Raw genomic sequence first — 19,754 nt, 5'->3', positions numbered from 1 at the left:
CTACATGTTGTGAAGAGTAGTTTACATGTCCTGAAGAGTAGTCTGCATGTTATGAAAAGTAGGCTATAGATCTATGTCTTAAAGAGTAGTGTACATGTCTTGAATAATAGGCTACATGTCTTGAAGCGTAGGATACACGTCTTGAGTAGGCTACATGTTTTAAAGAATAGGCTACATGTGGTTGATGAGCAGCGCATATGTCTCTTGAATTCGATAGAGGTGACTAAGAAACAAGGAAGACATGTTCTTAACAGACAGCTTCTCCTTTAGGAAGATGGTGATATGTTTTTGTAAGAGGATTAATTTATTTTTTTATACAAATAATTAATGACAATAACTACCGAATATGAACTTGATCCGAGAATGGGAAGTGGGAGAAAATAAAGTTGTACGGGCACCTAGACAGACGAAGTGAGTTTAATATAAGCTCTTTATATAAGCGTTGTCAATAAGCACACTGGTTTCTCCTAGTCCTATGACACAACGTAATAAAAGTGTATTCACTGAAGGGAATGATACATTGCGTCTGGGAATAAGCGCTGTATTGTTTTTCTAGTTCAACAAGGAGTGATTCCCAATATTAACATTAAAAGCAATTCAAACAATGAAATCCCACCAAAAGAAAAAAAAACAAACAAACTATCTTGATTCATAACACGATATCATCATCAATTTCACACCGCCACTGCATCATTCAACTAAATTAAATTTTGTATAAAAATGGGTAGAAACTGTGCCAGTTATTCGATCTTTCTGCTTGAGGACTAGAGGCCGAGCACACCGTAGACCCTCGTCATTTTAGTTCTCTATACCAGGCTGAATGTGCGGGGCTCAACATTTTTTAAAAATGGTCCCTTGAGGAACGGCGCCTAGATTGTTGACAAGGTAGTGGGAAGCCTTTTACAACCCCGCACAGTGCAATGGGAATACTCTCGCACCCACTAGGCACTTCCTCGGGGGGGGGGGGGTCTTGTTTCGCTGCTCGTCTGGCTTCCTCTGACGAGCGTCTCCTCCACTATCAGTCAGGGTAGCAAGCCTTGGGTCTGTACCACAAGACGATGGAATGGTGCCTTGGTACTTCCGGTCTGTTACAGAGTAGAGAGAAAGTAACGTACGATGGCTACTGGGTTTGGGCGGGAAATGACAAGTCGTGGAGAAGGAAAGAAAATTGGGAACGTCTGCTTGAAACTATATGATGTATTTGTAAAGAGGGTTAGAGCTATGGATGACCAAAGTACGTTTTAGTTTGACGTAATGGCACATAATTATCTTTTATTTCCTTAGTCTATAGGGATACTCTGATTCACACACACACACACACGCACTACCAGTCTTTTCCTCCCACTATTTTTCATCCTTCATTATTCTTTCTGTATGTTTGCTCCTCCCCCCACCTCTAACTCTCGCTGTCCTACTTGGTGTGTCTTGGTGTGTCTTGATGTGTCTTGGTGTGTTTTGCTCCTCCTCTCTTTAACCTGTGCCATCACTTTGTGGATTTTAAGCGGCCCCCGATAGGGCAAAAGACGCTATTAGTTTTGTGTGAAATGTCTGTCTGTCCGTCCCGTTTAGATCTCGTAAACTAGAAAAGATAGTGAAAATCCGACATCACAATATTTTAGAACATTCAAAGTTCTGATGCAACGGCTACTTTTTTCTTTTCTGAAAGCGAAAAATCGAATTTTTAAAATCACATATGCAAGCAGTTTTTTCATTAAAAAAAGGGGGAACTAGTTAGGCCAGGTTCACATCTAACTTTACATTCATTTTCACCTATCCTTAGATCTGCTGGACCGTTGGGGCACCACACATGATCTGTCAACCTTTTTCTCCATTCTTATCCGTCATTTGTCGTTGATAGAATTTCATTCGGATGTTCTTTCTGAAAATATTGAAGCCTGCCTGTGTGGACCACTTCGGGGGCCGATTTTGAGCTTGTGTTTCCACACAAACTGTCTTTGTAACCTTGTTATTTATTTTGTTTGTTTTTTACTGATATTCTGTGAGCCTATACCATTTATTGTGCAAGCCAAGGTAGCTTTTTTAAAACAAAACTCCCTAGTAGTAATAGGTATGTGTATGTCAATAAATTGCACGAATACTTCTAGAATAAACTTGCAGTTACACCAAGTTTCCCCGCTGATGAAATATAGGGCAACAATACTTAATACTAATAATTGTATTTATTTAGCGCTGTTATCAAACATCATGTAGGCTCTAATAAGACAACAGACATAAACACAAAAGAGTTAAAAGGACAAAGTAATCTAAATAAAGCTTTGAACAGATAGGTCCTAATGTTCTTCTTGAATGTAGTGTAGCATGTCTGTCTGTCTCAGATAAGTGGGGAGTGGGTTCCAAAAATTTGGTCCGTGCACTGCAAAACCCCCGAACCGTAACTTGTGAGGAAGAAAACGTGGCACTACTAGAAGCGTTGAGTCCAAGGAGCGCAGGACTCTCTGGGGGCAATATGGAGTGGTCAGCCCGCTAAGGTGCTAGAGCATTTCTTTAGTGTAGAAGCCCTGATGACAAAGTGTGGCCACCTTATAGTCGATTCCTGCATTCACAAGAAGCCAATGCAGTGTGCGCAAGAAAGCTGTAGTAGAATCACATCTTGTTTTTTGGTAGGACTATTTGTGCATCGTGAAAGCGAGAATCGATTACAAGGTCGCCACACTTTGTCATCAGTGTATATATAACAATGAGATGCCCTTGTACCTTAGCGAACTGATTACTCCATATGTCCCCCAGAGAACCCTGCGCTCAATGGACTCAACGCTTTTAGTAGTGCCACGTTTCTCCCTCAAAAGCTACGGTCTGCGTGCTTTTTCAGTTCACGGACCAAAGGTTTGGAACTCACTCCCCATTGATCTCAGACAGACAACATGCTATACCACTTTTAAGAAGAACATTAAGACCTACTTGTTTAAAACTTTTTTAGATTAACTGTTATTTTAGCAGTTGTGTTTATGTTTGTAATGTTGTTACAGCGCCTTGAGCCTACATTTTGTTTGTTAACAGCGCTTTATAAATAAAATTATTATTATTATTATTATTATCGTTGTTTTGAATTCGCTCCAGCCTATTGATTTTGTCTTCTGGTAAACGTGCGAGCATTTTAACTGTTGTAGTCTGTCCCGGAACTTTCTGGTTACTTCATGTGTTAAGCCATTATATGCTCGTAGATCTAGTTCCCATCACTAGTGGAGCCATCTTTCTCGTGCCATGATGGTTCCACATCGGTGATTTTGTAATCAGGCGAGTTAACGACTGGGCTGCAGCCAAATGTAGGAGGGGCGTCTTCTTCACTGATTTCATCAGAGCGCTATGAATCAGTGGTGTAGCTAGGGTATAGGATGCCCCATGCGGCCCGCACCACTCGCCCATGTTACGCCTCTGCTATGAATACCCTTATTTTTTTTTAAATTTTTAAACAAAACCACGTCTTCGCACTACAAAACAACATCAATAAGTTAGACCCTGTTTCGTGTCAGGTGGTGGCTGAATGGTAAAGAGCTTGGGTTCCGAACTGAGAAGTCCCAGGCTTGAATCTCGTTTAAGACTGGTGATTTTGAAATTTCGGGATTTTAGGAGACCCCAAGAGTCCACCCAACTCTAATGGATGGAGTTTAGTTGGGGAAAGTAAAAGGCGGTTGGTCGTTGTGCTGGCCACATGACACCCTCGATAACCTCTACATCATCTGCCCTGTAGATCTTCAGTTATGAGAGGCACTTTACTGTCTTCACCCTTTTACAGCTAGAGTGTGTCAAACTATGGGCAGGTCACGCGACCACTGATGATGGGGAATTTACGAACACTACCGGGAAAAAAATGGGTGGGGGGGGGGCAATTTTGAATAGCAATATGAGATTTTTTTGTCTTTTTCTTGAGTTAAGGTAACGCGTCGTTGTTGACCGCGAGGTCAATGCCCTGGCCGTGAAATTTGATTCACCGCTTTCTCTTATAAACAAACATCCTATATTCCAGGATTGCCATTAGAGATCTAAATGTTTCCTGTTTATCTTTCATTGTTTTAATTTTCACCTCTAAATGGAGCCAGCGGTAATAGGGATGTAAACAATGGACTCTGCTTGGATCTATCCCAGACAGAGCATTGTGTTTAGACAGGCAATTGGAGGCGTGGGGCGAGAGTTTCAAGAGTCTTTAGACTCAACTCTTTAGATAATGACGAAGAAGAAGAATTTGTATTGATGGTTAACTCATTTCGTGACCTTCTAGTGTATGTTACAGATGTTCCTTCAAAGAAATGTATTACCTTTTTGATTCAAGCGTATCCGTGTATCAATATTTGCTTGTTAATGAAACATTTTCACTCTACAAAGTTAGCCGTTTTCCTGACTGATTCAGGCAACCCGTTCCATGTACTACTGGCATTAGGGAAGAAAATAGTTCTTAAAATGTCTCCTAGCACAACTAACTAGCTCAGACGTCAATAGCATTCTTTGTCTTTCCAGCAACGTCCACACAGTTTTGTTTCGTTGCTTCATCTAGAGACACAGAATTATTAGTGTTTTCCAGTTGTAGTTTTTAGCTGGCTGGATAACATAAAAGTATGGACCGGACTCTCTCTTGATATCCTGCTATGAACAAGCTGCTGACCGGGTTTGGTTACGCGAGCTGTCAAGACGTAAGTCAGGGACAGATGATGATGATGGTTGATGCTGACTTGCATTTACACCAGAGAGCTTTGCGAAACCACCAAGAGGATGAAGATCCTCATGTTTCTCCTCTAAAGTCAGTTGCTTATATTGATGTGTTTTATTGGTCAGCTCATTGGGAAGCCATTAAAAAAACTAGCAAGAGACCGTGGAGAGTTGCGTGTTTTTACCGAGACCATTCGTTGTAAATAGGCCCTCAACACTGATCCGCAACGTCACAACGTGTGGGCAGTCTAAACCAATAGCTCGTTGCCACGTCGTACAGGCCTGTGACGAGGAAGCGAGCTATTGGTCTAAACTGCCCACAGATTGTGACGTTGCGTGTCTGTTTTCAGGCCTTCATTAGCGAATAGTCTCGTTTTTTTTTACAGAGGTCCTATGTTCCTCGAGGAACGCTAATGAAGATGGTGGTTGGTCAGCTCGTGGTCATGGTCTTTGCAAATTGTCACTTTATGTGGGCGTAATTGGATATGAAGTGTGACAAAGCACGATCGACCCGCATCGGCCGCCTTTCGAATAATGAACAAAGTGAATGTAATGAAATTGTGGCTCGATTGACGAACCTAAGCTGGGGGCACGCTTAAAAGGACAAATTGACCCCGGGGCAAGTGGCTACTTAAATGCTAATGAAACTAATTACGCACTACTTTGATGAACGATAGCTGGCCAATCCTATCGACTGCGTGGCTAGATGTTGTAGATAAAAGGATTGTTCTTTTGGGTTAGATCGAGTTGTGCGCAATAGAAATGTTTTCTCGTTGTGCGCTGCTCATGTACTCTCCAACCTCCCGGTCTGTTCGTCTCTCTTTAGTCTCCCCCACCACTTTCTCTCTCTCTCCACTGCCCATTATCCGTTCTCTACTATTTCTTACCCTCCCTCTCTTTTTCTCTCTCCGCCTCTCCCTCCTTTGTCCATCTTTCTACCTCTCTCCTCCTCACTTTCTCTCTCTCTCTCTGTCTCTGTCTCTCTGTCTCTTTCTTGGTCTCTCTCTGACTGTCTCTCTCTCTGACTCTCTCTCTCTCTCTCTGACGGTCTCTCTCTCTCTGACGGTCTCTGTCTCTCTCTCTGACTGTCTCTCTCTCTGTCAGCTCTGTCTCTTTCTTGGTCTCTCTCTGACTGTCTCTCTCTCTCTCTGACGGTCTCTCTCTCTGACGGTCTCTGTCTCTCTCTCTGACTGTCTCTCTCTCTCTGTCAGCTCTGTCTCTCTCTGTCTCTTTCTCTGTCTCACTCTCTCTGATTGTAACTCTTTTTCTGTCTCTCTCTCTCTCTCTCTGTCTATCTCTCTCTCTCTCTGTCTCTCTCTAGGTCTCTTTCTGTCTCTGTTTTTCTCTGTGTGTTTCTCTGTCTCTCTGTCTGTCTCTCTGTCTCTCTCTTTCTCTGTCTCTCTGCCTGTCTCTCTGTCTCTCTCTCTCTATCTCTCAAACTTTCACATATTTAAACTCAGCGGAGATCTATAAACCACAAAGCTCAGACAGAGGATTAGCTATAAGACCTTAAATCATACGGGGTACGATCACTGAGAGGCCATTATGATTTACTCTTTAAGATGAGCATTACATGGCTGCGCGGTGGGGTGCTAAACAGTCAGCCCTTAAACTGAATTTTATTGACTGGAAACTAGATGAGCTACGCCCCTGTAAAACCATGCACGCCGAGTACATTTTTTTCTTTTCACTACCAAAACGAGACGCCCTAATTCAGTGGCAGAGCTTAGGGTGGGTTCTTCGCCTCGGGTCAGATAATTAAGTGATGTCTGGACTACAGACACGTTCATTTTGAAACCCTACCCTCCCGATCTGTGTGTGTGTGTGTCCAGTTTTCCCTTAAATGTCCATTTCTTTCTTTTTCCCTGTCTGCCTCTAAGCGTTACCTCCCCTTTTCTTTGAGTATCCATATAGTTTTGGGTACTTGTGATTTTCGTTCACCTTCAAAAGTCTACTAGATGGTGACATTAACGTACGTTTAGATGTGGGGCTTGTAAGATAAGACGTTTTTTAACAATCACATTTTTTTTTTTTGGAATGATGTATCCTACAGGATCATAGCGTATTCAGATAGCTAAAAGCTAAACAAAAACTATTGGTGAAAATATTTCGAAACCGCACAGATTTTTTTTTCAATTTCGCGCACAAACCACCCTCGATCACAGTTACACACTAGTCTCATGGATGGTTAGGGTTAGGTCGTTTAACTTTTTTTTTTTTTTTTTTTACATTAAAGAAGCGACCACGGTAATATTTACCCCCTTTGTTTCTCCCCACCCTTTCCCTCATTGGTCCAGACAAGTGAATCCTGGTTAAGTGAATGTAGAGATCTACTAGACTTTATAAGATTCCAATTATAGGCACTTAGATCTAGTCCTTTCTAAACATTCACACACGAAGCACATACACATTCACAACCAGCGCTTTATGAATTGGACTCCTTGTCATGGTTTTCCCAAGCAGGTCTTCTGTCCATACTACTCAACAAACACATCTATCTTAAGAACTTGACAACAAGAGTTAGTTTTTTTTTAAAGTGGAATAACAGCCAATACTACACAGTGGGCTACATGATACACTTACTACAAATGCTTTGCTGTACATAACTGTACTGTCGTACGAAGCTCTACTAATCTCTCTGTCTACTCCTGGACCGTGCTTCATTCTCGAGGACTCACCATGTACCACGCCGACCGAACTGCAGTGTTCTCCTAAACTGTCTTAAATACTGTGCCTCTGTTTCTCTCGGAAAGGATTCAATCACAAGACCAATCACGGGTCATTTTTGCGTGTAACGTTCAGACTACCGGAAACTGTCCCTTGTCCATTGACCGAGTTGACTGCTAAGCGTAAAATTGCTTGTGTTAATTGTGTCAGTTTGTCGCACACACTATTAACTCTATCGCTCCGGCAATGCAGTTGCAACAGTATTTTAAAAAGATTACGAGCTTTTTTTTTTAGTGCACTCTTTAGCTCCCGTTAAGTCAAATTTCTAAGCTCCTTGGCTTGAAGCATAAATGAATTTTTATTTTTTAGTTGGTACCTGTGATCTTTCTAAAGGTGTCCTTTACATTGTTTTGTTTATTCCCAACTCACTCTGTCTGTCTCTCTTCTACAGTTATGTACCCTTTTATATTTGGTGTAGAGAATTAGGTCGTCACTTAAAAGTTTGAAACTAACAATAGATAGCTATGAAACCTTTTTTTTATAAGCACTTCCCTGGCACACAGTGGCGTAGCAAGGTACTCGTGGGCCCGGGTTCAATAATAAAATGGTGGGGTCCCATGATTAGATGGAATATGACTAAACAAGAAAACTTGTCACCATGTATCATATGCATCGGTACAGAATGATTTTTAAAAAGGTTCATTTCGTGGTTCTAGATGTTTGAATAAAGTGTCCATTACGGTCAGTGCTCATACGATTTCTTAAAAGTAACGCTATTCACAAATATTCTATTAGCTCTATACATTTTCTTGCATACATTTACACAATTCTATGACTTGACTCTACTTTTGACGATTCTGGAACTTTCTTTTATAAATTCCTTCCAGGTGGGCATGTCCTGTGTTTTCCAAAGATAAAATAGTTTTGTCAATTATTGCAGGAAATCTTTCTCAAATATCTAGTGCCTACTTCTTCTTTGTCTTGCAGGTAGATATCAGCCTCCCCCTGCTAAAAAGCCCAGGATAAAAAAAGCTGCGACTTTTGACCCCCGGGTGTGGACGTGTGAAAGCTACCACGCCGGGCTGACCGCCGCCAAGAGGCGAAGCGTCCAGAAGGCTTTTATGTCTGGGCGGCTTCGGGTGGTCGTGGCCACTGTGGCCTTCGGAATGGGATTGGACAAGGCCAACGTCAGGGCTGTCCTTCATTACAGCATGGCCAAGTCCTTCGAGAGCTACGTTCAGGAAGTCGGCCGAGCAGGCAGAGATGGACAAACTTCACACTGCCACGTTTTTCTGGACCCCGAGGTAAGTCTTTTTGACTGCTTCCTTCCTTTTCTTCTTCCTTGTTTTCTTCCTTTTCTTTAATATTTCTTGTCTGTTTCTGTTTCTTGTCTGTTTCTTTTCTTGTCTGTTTCTTGTCTGTTTTTTTTCCCCTAAGTACTAACGTTATATTCTATATTTCCTATACATTTGTATTTTAAATATTCTCTTTTTCTCTCTGTGTGTGTGTACACACACACACACACACACACACAAACAAACAAACAAACAAAAAAACACTAAACACTAAATCCTGTGGCATTTTACGTCTCGAGAGACGATCTTTTCCCTTTGCAACTTCTTGTGTGATATAATCACCAGGCGCCGTTGCATTTTCACCGTTCTTTCTGCTTATGTTGTGTATGACATCTGCAATCCGTGACCCGTAAACACTAAACACAAAACACACACACTTGTTAAATTATAATTTTCTGTGTAGTCGGTCGTCTGTGATCTACCCAGATCAAATGGTCCCAACCTTTGACCTTTATTCCCACACATTTCAAACGAATGCAAGCTATTATGTAATAGACCTGGATTTGATAAGCCTTCACTTTCTTTCTACACAAAATGTGTTTGAGCTTATAGATGAGGTCTGTGTTGACATGCTCTAATAACAGCACACTTCAGTCGCGAATAATTGAACTTCATTTTCTCTTCCCATTGAAAGACTTCAAAGACTCTTTCGAAATTGGCTGGGTATCTCTTTCAAGTTTTTACTTATGAGATTATTAATCAGCGCAGTTCTTTGAGATTCCATTTTTTTTAGAACCGTTTTTTAAAAAGGAAACAAGAAAAAAAAAATGCTTAAAAAAAAAAAAACAAAATAAATCGCTCATATTGAGTGAAATTAAATCAGTTTGAACCAATCATGTAAATGAATTTTGATAGATCTAGACTAACTATAATCAATTTATGCGATTGGAGATGTTTTGATGTATTGCAGTGGTGGGAATTTTCCGAAAATCTTCGGAATTCTGAACTTTTCTTTTGATCCTTTTTTTTATGAGCGCAACTTTCATGCTTATTTTCATGGCCATTGCTCTATTGGAGTAGGTGTTATCAGTATCTTATTTACTTTTTTTAAAAATTTTTTTAAATGGCATCCGGTAGGCAAGGAAAGTAAAACTCTGGTATATTATGTAGTACTTTAAACATGTTTTAAAAGTGGTGTATGTATATGTAAAAAAAAACACACCAAAAAAAAACAAAACAACAACAACAACAACCGTTTGCTTATATTATTTACCATAGGTGGTACTTTAATAATAAGTAGTGGTTGCACTTATTTTTTGCACGATGGAATTTTTTTAGCAGCACTTTTGAGATATAAAACTTAATAGTGAACTTTGAAAATGTTTCTCAAAGAAGTGAATCCAAGCCGTCTGCTACATTTCTGGGGTATTCTCAGACTAAAAGCTTATCACAGTAATCTGCCCTTTCTTACACTTGGAATTTGCAAGGTCTCATTCACTTCTTCAAGCAAATACATTTAAAAAAAAGAAGATAAAAAGAAGATAAAGCGAGATGAAGAAATATGATGGCGATATAAAAGAACCCAAAGAATAACTTCAGAAAATGAAAAAAGAGGAAGTTTGGCAGAGATTTGGAAATAAATTGACTTAAATAAATAATGTCAAAGAGGCCATACTAAAACATCGCTGTTGCCAACTACTTAATTGAAAAAAAAAAAAAGCAAAATTTACATTGAGATGAAATGCTTAATTACTGCCATTTGTTTCAATACTGTAAGATCTATTTCAATTTTCTAAATAAACCAAATTTATTCAATTACCAGTAATTAATTATCTAAATGGTTAATTTTTTGATTGATTCGTGTGTTGTCATTGACAATAAACAATTGTGTAAAGTTTCAACTTGATCCAAAAACTTGGAAGTACCCCGGTAAGAGAAAAAAAAATCCAGACAGACAGAGTGAGTTAATATAAGCTTTGTCATTGCTTTGTGCTAAATAGCAATAGAGCTTATAAAGTGATCATAAATTAGTATGCGGTTTATTAAAATATCAATACATAAGAAGATAGCTATTTATTGAAGTAGCCTCCTTGTATGGAGATCTCCCCAACATTGTGAATATATATATAAATTGATACGGGATACAAGTTGATATGGGATACAAGTTGATACGGGATACAACTCAAAAGCTGGTTCGCTTCTTTTTGTTTTTCATTAAATCCTAACCCCCCCACCTCCTCCCCCCCCCCATCTGAGAGTTTCGTTTCCTTGTTTTCCTGCTAGTATTGTCTCAATAACAACATTCCATTCTGTAGAAATATTGACAGAAGTAACATATTCTGATATCAATTTGTCCGAACAGTGAGGCTTTGATAAGAGCGATAACTCGGGCACAATATCACAGATGCGCTTCTTTTCCAAACACTGGGACTTTCTTCGTGTGTCTCGTCTTCGCAAGAAGCCTGGGATTAGACCTGCTTGTGTTTTTTCAAGGGGGAGGCCATCAGACGTCTCTGGTGTCAGAAGTGAGACATTGATTTTTATACAAGACTGAAGCATAGACAGAAAACAAGTTTTCGTCTTAAAACTAACTTGGTCTGACTAAGTGTTATCGCTTCAATAGTAGAAAGTGCTTATGTTGACGTAAATATGCAAGGTCGTCCTATTAATTGTATCGCGTTCACTGACCGTCTTGTAATGTTGACTAGTTTTCTTCATTGAATGTCATATACTCCCTTCTAGTTGCAATGGCGATAATTGACGCAGGGAAAAGTTGTATCATGAATGTAAAGTAATTTAGTACTTACGATTACCCTTTTTATTTACATTTCCTTTTACTAATTAACTATATGTATATATGTCCTACTACTGTTTACGTCTATAGATGTCCTATTACTGATTAAGTGTATATATGTCCTATTACTGGTTAAGTCTATATATGTCCTATTACTGATTAAGTTTCGACATTTCCTATTACTGATTAAGTCTCTATATGTCCTATTACTGATTAAGTCTATATATGTCCTATTACTGGTTAAGTCTATATATGTCCTATTACTGATTAAGTTTCGACATTTCCTATTACTGACTAAGTCTCTATATTTCATATTACTGATTAAGTCTATATATGTCCTATTACTGGTTAAGTCTATATATGTCCTATTACTGATTAAGTTTCAACATTTCCTATTACTGATTACGTCTCTACATGTTTTATTACTGATTAAGTTTCGACATTTCCTGTTACTGATTAAGTCTATATATGTCCTATTACTCAATATGTCTATATATGTCCTATTACTGATTACGTCTATATATGTCCTATTATTTGATTACGTCTTTACATGTCCTATTACTGATTAAGTTTCGACATTTCCTATTACTGATTATATCTTTACATTTCCTATTACTGATTTAGTCTCTAGCGTGGTCGAGAGGCTAAGTACGCTTGAACTTGGCTTGGCTTGGCTACCTATAAAGGCAGCACGGAAAACCTTCTCCCATATTTCCATAATCTCCCCACACTCGAGCCTAGACCATAGTGCTATATAAAAGCTATAATTTATTATAATATTACATTTCCTACTACTGATTAAGTTTCTGCATTTCGTGTTACTGAAGTCTTTCCATTTCTTATATACTGATAAAATCTCTCCTTGCTATTGGTGTTTTTTTTTTTTTTTTATAATTTTTAATTTTTATTTAATTTCGTTTTTCGTTCATTTTCATTTTCGTTAATGCCAACTTGCCAACTGCCAGTCTTCTCCCCTGCCACCTACAGACACGGTAAGCGGTCTACTCATGGGAGAGAATGTTTCTAAATATTCTTAGCTTCCTCTCCACGTGAATCCCAAACACATCTCTCTGTTTCAAACCAATGTTTGATCTCTCCACAAACTTATTACAGCGCATGTCTCCGAAAAAAAAGAGTATAAACTCTCTTGATCCTATCTTGAAGGCAACCCACCATCTGTTATCCGGCACCTCACTGGTGACTTAGTTCAATGGAACTAATTACATGGTACCTCAAAGCAAACTCGACACCGTCTCAGTGTATGAATGTTGGTATTGGTTCAGATAAAGAGTAACGTTAGATTCTTTCAGTCGGAGTTGGCGTTGAAATTATCGTAGGTCAAATTTAGAGCTTATAAAAAACTTACGGGCAGACGACTGCAGTCAATCTGAAAATAGGTCTGTGTTGGTTTGTAGTCAAGAAGCCGAACACGTGTCAGCCTCCTTCAGTCGTAGGGTTCTGCTCGTAGACAACTTTTTCATGTGACTGTGGAGCCCTATTTCGGAGAGAGGCCCCCGTCCACGCATATCGCAGGTTGAGTTGGTTTGAAAGCCTGAGCATTAGTTCTGGTCGGAACGATGTCGCCCACACAGCAGTTCCTCCTTCTCCACGTAGCTGATGTGACCGAAGGAACGGAAATATCCGATTTAGTTTGTGTTCAGTAGCGCGGCGTTGTAACACCTGGAACTGTAACCCCAACACAGACACCTATTTACAATTGCAAAGAGACCATACTTTTAAATCAAAACTGCCAAAGGTTTCATGAACATATGCATAGCGTTCACTTCCTAATTGCTAAGGGAGATTAGTCATCTCAAGAGTTATCTGCAACTGTTCCATTATTTAATTTGTTTTAAAATTGATAACAACTCGAAATCCTGATTCGCAATTATGAACTCTATTGTTATCTATCTCCCCATCACTAGTGACAAACTTGATATCAAGTTTTTGAAGCAATCATGCAATATGTACATGTCATCAGAAACTGGGAATCAATGCTCTGGCGTCGGACATTGACAACACTCTCCATATCAGCCTATTAGTAGAGGGGCTGAGTGGGGATTTCAAATACCAGTGATTAGGTAAAGATGAGGTCGATAAATAATAGTCAACGATACGGTCTTTAATTCGGGTTTTCTCTTTTATTCTGGCGTGATAACTCGTGGCCTAGCAAGGTTCCACTTGTTCCAATGCAATTTTTTTCATTATAATAGAGTTGTCACTATCCCAACAGTGAACTAACATTATTGTTATGTTAGAAAAGAGCGAGTATTCATTCTCCGGCGCAGCCAGTGTCGAGTTTCGTTAAAGGAAAACAAAATTCATCGTTGTCCCTTTATCAGTTTCCACTGAGGAATTTTCTGGTGATGTGACAGGTCTGCAGCAGTACCGCCCTCTGACAGGCAACGAGGATGTTTCTAGGAATGCTAAGGGCCTTGAAGGTGTCTGTGAGGTCAGTTGTTATTATCCCCTCGGTTGATATAACAATGTGGTATATTGTTGTTTTAGATAACTTCCATAAACGCTTAATCTCCAATCCTATAGGTTTCCATATTTTCTTTGTTTTTCAATCTCAGTTTTTCTTAAGTTATGAGACAGTGGTACGGCGATATCAATAATGGTAGCGGCTTTTTCTTTTTTATCAATGAGCAGCAAATCAGGGCGATTAAAATCTACCATTTTGTGGGTCAAAATAGGCCTGTCCCAGTACAAATGATGATCAGTAGACTTGAGAACCTCTTGTGGTGAGTATTTGTAATACGGAGGAGTATCATTATCAATCAAATTATGTGTCAAAGCCAAGTGCTGGTGTATTAGCTTTGCAACTTGGTTATGGCGACCTAGGTAGGCAGATTCCGATAGGGCTGAACATCCTGCCATTATGTGTTCAATTGACTCATCCGCATTTCCACATTTTCGGCATTTGTCAACAATATTGAGTTTTAGGATATGTTTCTCGTAATTTTTTGTCCTAATTACTATGTCCTGTATTGCTGTAACAAAGCCTTCAGTTTCAGGGTAGAGATGACCTGCTATGCTAAGTAAGCCTTGTCAATGTTGTCCCCATCTAATAAAGCCGGAAATTTTCCGTGGTAGCGTCACTAAAGCGTTTTACCGTTTTAATTAAGGTGTGTAACTTTTGCTCGTTCTCTGCATATAGCTTTAAATCATCCATGTATAACAGGTGAGACACAGACTTTGTACATTTAGTGTCAACCCTAAAACCGTTTGTAGTGCCATGGAGTAATTTAGGAAGTGGGTTAATAGCTAGGCAGAACCAGAGCGGAGATAGAGAGTCACCCTGGTATATACCCCTTCTTATGTGCACAGAACCTAATTTATCACGATTAAGGTGTAGACTTACTTTCCAATTAGTCAATACAGACTTTCAGTAGTTCTTTTATTCTTGGGTTGATTCTATGAATTTCCAGGGTTTTCAACAGCCAATCATGCGGAACTGAATCGAATGATTTTTTACAGTCGATGTAGCACATGTGTAAGTTTCTTTTTCTTCTATTAGCTTGGTGCAATATAATACCATCTATAGTAAGCTGTACTTTACAGCCCATCGACTCTTCAATGCAACCTTGTGGTTCCTCTGCTAGTAGCTTATGGGCAGAGCAGAATTTATACATTTTACTTTTTAATAGTGAAGTTAGTAGTTTATACACAACTGACAGACAAGTAATAGGGCCTTAGTTTTAATGATTGATTCGGATCACCCTTTTTGGATATGAGAAATGTTCTCCCTTCAGTGAGTTCTAACAGCATTGAAGACGGTTCTGATATTAACTCGTTAAAACTTGATGTTAGTGGTACATGTATGGCTAAGCTTTTTTCAACCAAAAGTTGTGTATATTGTCTAGGCCTAGGAGCAGTCCAGTTGTGAGTTTTTGATATAGCTGCTGAGACTTCCTCGGCTGTGAAATCCTCATCAGACATTTCTGGTATTAGCTTGTTCGTAGGTTGGATTTAGTTGTTCCAGTCAGCCTGTACGTTGTAATGTAGAGGGTCAGACCAAAGCGCTGCCCAATAGTCGATGAACGCGCCGTGTTTAGTGCTAGTAATGGTTTGAATTTTGTCAGCACCATTATCAGCTAGTTTACGGAAGAACTGTTTTCTCTTGTGTTGAAATAGAGCATTATGCTTCTTCCTTTTGGTGGTTTCGTTGTAGCGCTTTAATCTAGCTCCCTTTAGTTTAGCTTTCTGTCTCAGAGTATCTTTCGAACATAAGAGTTGTGTGTGGCTATCACAGTCCGTCAATTTGATTCCAGTTGTTCTTAATATGGACTTCAATTTGTTAAGAATTTTCGCGGAATGTTTTTTTTTCAAAGATATTGTCCAATCGTATTCATTTGGCTCCTCAGCTGATTAATATTGTCTTCAAGGCGCTTTTTCCATGATGGCATATGTTTTTTTGGTCCCTGATTAATTGGGCCTAGGGTTAGGGTTAGGTTCAGGGCGGGTCCTAACAGTTGCGGGGCCCTATGCGAAACTGATTGCGCGGGGCCTAGTCTTTGTGGGAATAAGGATAATAAGTTAAAATTAAGATTTCGTATTAGGAAAAAAAATCGACCTTCAATTGTATTCACTCTTTACTAAGTACTAAATTGCGATCAAATTAACTTTACTTTAAGAACATAGCAACCTATGACATATTTATATGCCAGTGACTCTAAAAGTAAATAAAGTATTGGAACTTCCGATTAAAGTGAAAACTCGCCCGATTATTACATTTTATTACATGAAAGCTGAAATGATTTTTTTCTATTATCGCGCGTAGGATTGGCGTTTTCCGCAATGAATGACACACACAAATGACAATTTAGTATATTTTTCAGGAGATTTGTATGAGTTTTAAGGAGATTTTAATAAATTCATGAGATTTCCAGGAATTTTTCGCATATATTTTGCAATATAATGATTACACCTAGAATTAGCGCGGGGCATATGAAAGCGCGGGGCCCACTGCGACCGCATAGGTTGCAGTGGCCTAAGACCGGCCCTGGTTAGGGTTAGCTCGAAGGTCTTTTGTCTAGAGAGCTCCGTGACAGCCACAGCAGCGCAGTATGTGGCGAGTCATGTCTCAAATTATTATTATTATTAACACACAGAACAGAGCACATTGTATCACACTAAGTGCAGCTGGGCCAAGTCAATGAACCAATTTGGAACGTAAATCTCTCTTTGGTTCATTAAGTTGGTCCAGCTGCTCTCAATGTGATAGCGAACAGTATTTAATTCTAGGGCAGGTTTACCTGTGCGAAATCTTTCATTCAACACAAAGATTTAAGGGGAGAAAAAAACAACTTTTGTTAAGCGTTGTGACCTTGAAACATGTCCCACGATCCAGTTCTGCTCTGCAAGACCGCAGGTTGCACAGACAGGTTTAAATTGAACGCCGCCCCTGCATTGTCTTAAACCAATGAGCTCGTAATACGAGAGGAGTGCCGGAGGCGGGGACAAAGGGGGAAGCGAAAAATCTAGAAATAACTTGTGTTTTTTTTTCAACGTCTGGGTTTTAAATATTTCTTATCATGGCAGGATGTCAAGTGGTTGTCGAAAAGTTGGCCTGGGTTGGCGAAGAAATGGCAAGAAAATGTTATGACTATATTTATTAAAATCACATTAAAAAATCTGAAAGGGTCCCGAGATATGAATGACGTAATCTTGTCTTCAAACTAATGTTGTGCAACGACCAAGGTGTTTCTGTGACATTCTAATCTACCCCATGCTCACAACCACACAATCAGTTTCTAGATTTCTGTTGGTTTGAGTTGAAGTCTTTATCCCCCCTTTTCTAATTTTTTCCCCCCAACCAAATGAGTTCCGGAAATGCCCGTCCGGTTTGAACATATTGAATACAACAGGAGTCCGTCTCGGGAGCAGATTTCACTCTTGATGACGTGTTTTTTTTTTTATGGAGGAAGGAAATCGTAGTTTAATTTTTCAGACATGGTACATGGTGGCCAATTGTTATAGGTGGGCAGGTGGTCCAGTGCTGACGCTGGGTGGTCTTGTGGTGAAACTTGGTAGACTAGGTGGCTGAGTGCTGAAGCTTGGCTACCAATGTCTCTAAATGTAGCTCTCTTTTTATTTGTTCAACATATGCACACACTCATCTACCCGTTACGAGTTGCGGACAATGTCATAGAGGTCTCTGTCGCGGCTCCACGATAGGGCGCACACAGTCTCGTCGTACACCACACCGCGCTCAGCTGCAGCCGAGAAATCTGGTCCAGGATGAAAATGATTACGTATCCCCTTCCCGGCATACTTTGTGCCGCTGAGAGGGCTTGGTTGTGTTTGGCGAGGATCTGTTTCCTGTTTGTTGACATGCTCCAAGGTACATACATGTTGTTCCCCTCTCCCCGTCTAATGCATCTCACAAGTCAACGGGGCTACCTCAAGAAGTATACAAACACGTACCCGGAACTTGATTATAGCTTGCTCTGCACTGGACTCCTTGAGCGACGGATACATTGCTTGACCTCTCAAGTCGTTGGCATAATACTTCGATTAAAACAAAGGTTCACACGATTTCGTGAACTTTTTGTTTTGTTGTTACAGCACAATACACATCTGTCAAGCACAACTCCCTCCCTTGGATGTTCACGCATACTTGAATTTTATATACAGGCAAGGGATATTAAAAAAAAAACAACAACATTATTCTCGCGCGAGTATGAGAGATAGAGTGATTCATGGCTGCTGTAAATCTGAAACATTTGAATCAAATCCTGGAAAAATAAATGAGAACCTCTAAACTTTCTATGCTGGTATCTGTGTATGTGTGTGTGTGTGAGGGTGTGTGAGGGTGTAATTTTGTCATCCCAAAAAAAGGAGCTCTTCCCCTTTGTTTTACATCAGTTTCAGTTATGGTAATAGCCTGTTCAGTCAGTAAAATGACGGCGTTAATAGAATGTGTGAAATCGCTGTTCAGGAAAAGATAACTCGTAATGTCGTTGTTTTTATTTCCAAAACATGGCCACGCCCACCTCTATTCAGATATCAACGAAGATAAAAAAATAACTTAAATTAGGACTACATCTACATTGCCCTTGCGTTAATTCTAGAGCATGACGAAATCAGCGATACTTCTTTAGATACTCGGTAGAGAACTGTCGGTCTGGATGTCAGCGAGAGAGAAAAAAAAAGTAATCATTATCCTTCAATCTGGCAAGTGTCTCCAAGGGTTACAGATCTCAAAGTCAATGTAGAAAGGTCAGCAGTGTCACATTTAGAGAAAGATGATAGAAAGAAAGGAGGAGAGAGAGAGAGAGAAAGAGAGAGAGAGAGAGAGGGGGGGAGAAGGATTCAAGTCTTCACGCTATTAAGTAAACAATTGTTTCCTGGCTGAAGCCATGTGTCTGACAGTGTCCAATGCGGAAATACTTGAGACGATACAACGGGCCGCTGCTAAGCAACAAAAGAGTCATTTTCAAACCTGCCAAAGCTTTATTCAACACACCGCATGCCGATGACCACACATACACACGAAATCGCGCTGCACACATGTATATAACACAAAACCACACAACACCACACCTTATTGCGTTACAATTAGGGATTAGTTTGTTTTAATTATTAAAAGAAAAAAAAATAGGTTACATTCTGTCGCAGTCCTGTAAAGCCGTTGTCGTTTCAGTGCTGTAAACATCTGCTGCCTCGTCAAGTGTACACCTCACACTCTTTATAACACATCCTTTTCAAAAGACTAATATATTTATAATGTGAACCTGTGCATCTCTAACACAGCTGTTATTGTAGGCTTACCATGGGCTTGTACATCTAAGCACAGCAATTAATGTAGGCTCACCATGGGCTTGTACATCTAAGCACAGCAATTAATGTAGGCTTACCATGGGCTTGTACATCTGAGCACAGCAATTAATGTTGGCTTACCATGGGCTTGTACATCTAAGCACAGCAATTAATGTAGGCTTACCGTGGGCTTGTACATCTAAGCACAGCAATTAATGTAGGCTTACCATGGGCTTCTACATCTGAGCACAGCAATTAATGTAGGCTTACCATGGGCTTGTACATCTGAGCACAGCAATTAATGTAGACTTACCATGGGCTTGTACATCTGAGCACAGCAATTAATGTAGGCTTACCATGGGCTTGTACATCTAAGCACAGCAATTAATATAGGCTTACCATGGGCTTGTACATCTAAGCACAGCAATTAATGTGGGCTTACCATGGGCTTGTACATCTGAGCACAGCAATTAATGTAGGCTTACCATGGGCTTGTACACCTAAGCACAGCAATTAATGTAGGCTTACCATGGGCTTGTACATCTGAGCACAGCAATTAATGTAGGCTTACC

At 39.8% G+C, this 19,754-nt stretch overlaps 1 protein-coding gene across 1 annotated transcript in view; it reads left to right on the top strand.

Annotated features, from left to right (window-relative positions):
* Positions 1-19,754, top strand: part of LOC106063047 (ATP-dependent DNA helicase Q4-like) — a 402,519-nt gene that overhangs the window by 88,450 nt on the left and 294,315 nt on the right. Inside the window, exon 16 of the mRNA XM_056034885.1 lies at positions 8,321-8,633. Within this exon, the coding sequence (XP_055890860.1) occupies positions 8,321-8,633 (313 nt within the window). The remainder of the gene's footprint in view (positions 1-8,320; positions 8,634-19,754) is intronic.

The sequence above is a fragment of the Biomphalaria glabrata genome, chromosome 7 (assembly GCF_947242115.1).
Source record: "Biomphalaria glabrata chromosome 7, xgBioGlab47.1, whole genome shotgun sequence".
NCBI classification, from domain to species: domain Eukaryota; kingdom Metazoa; phylum Mollusca; class Gastropoda; family Planorbidae; genus Biomphalaria; species Biomphalaria glabrata.
This window is presented reverse-complemented; position numbering and strand designations above follow the sequence as displayed.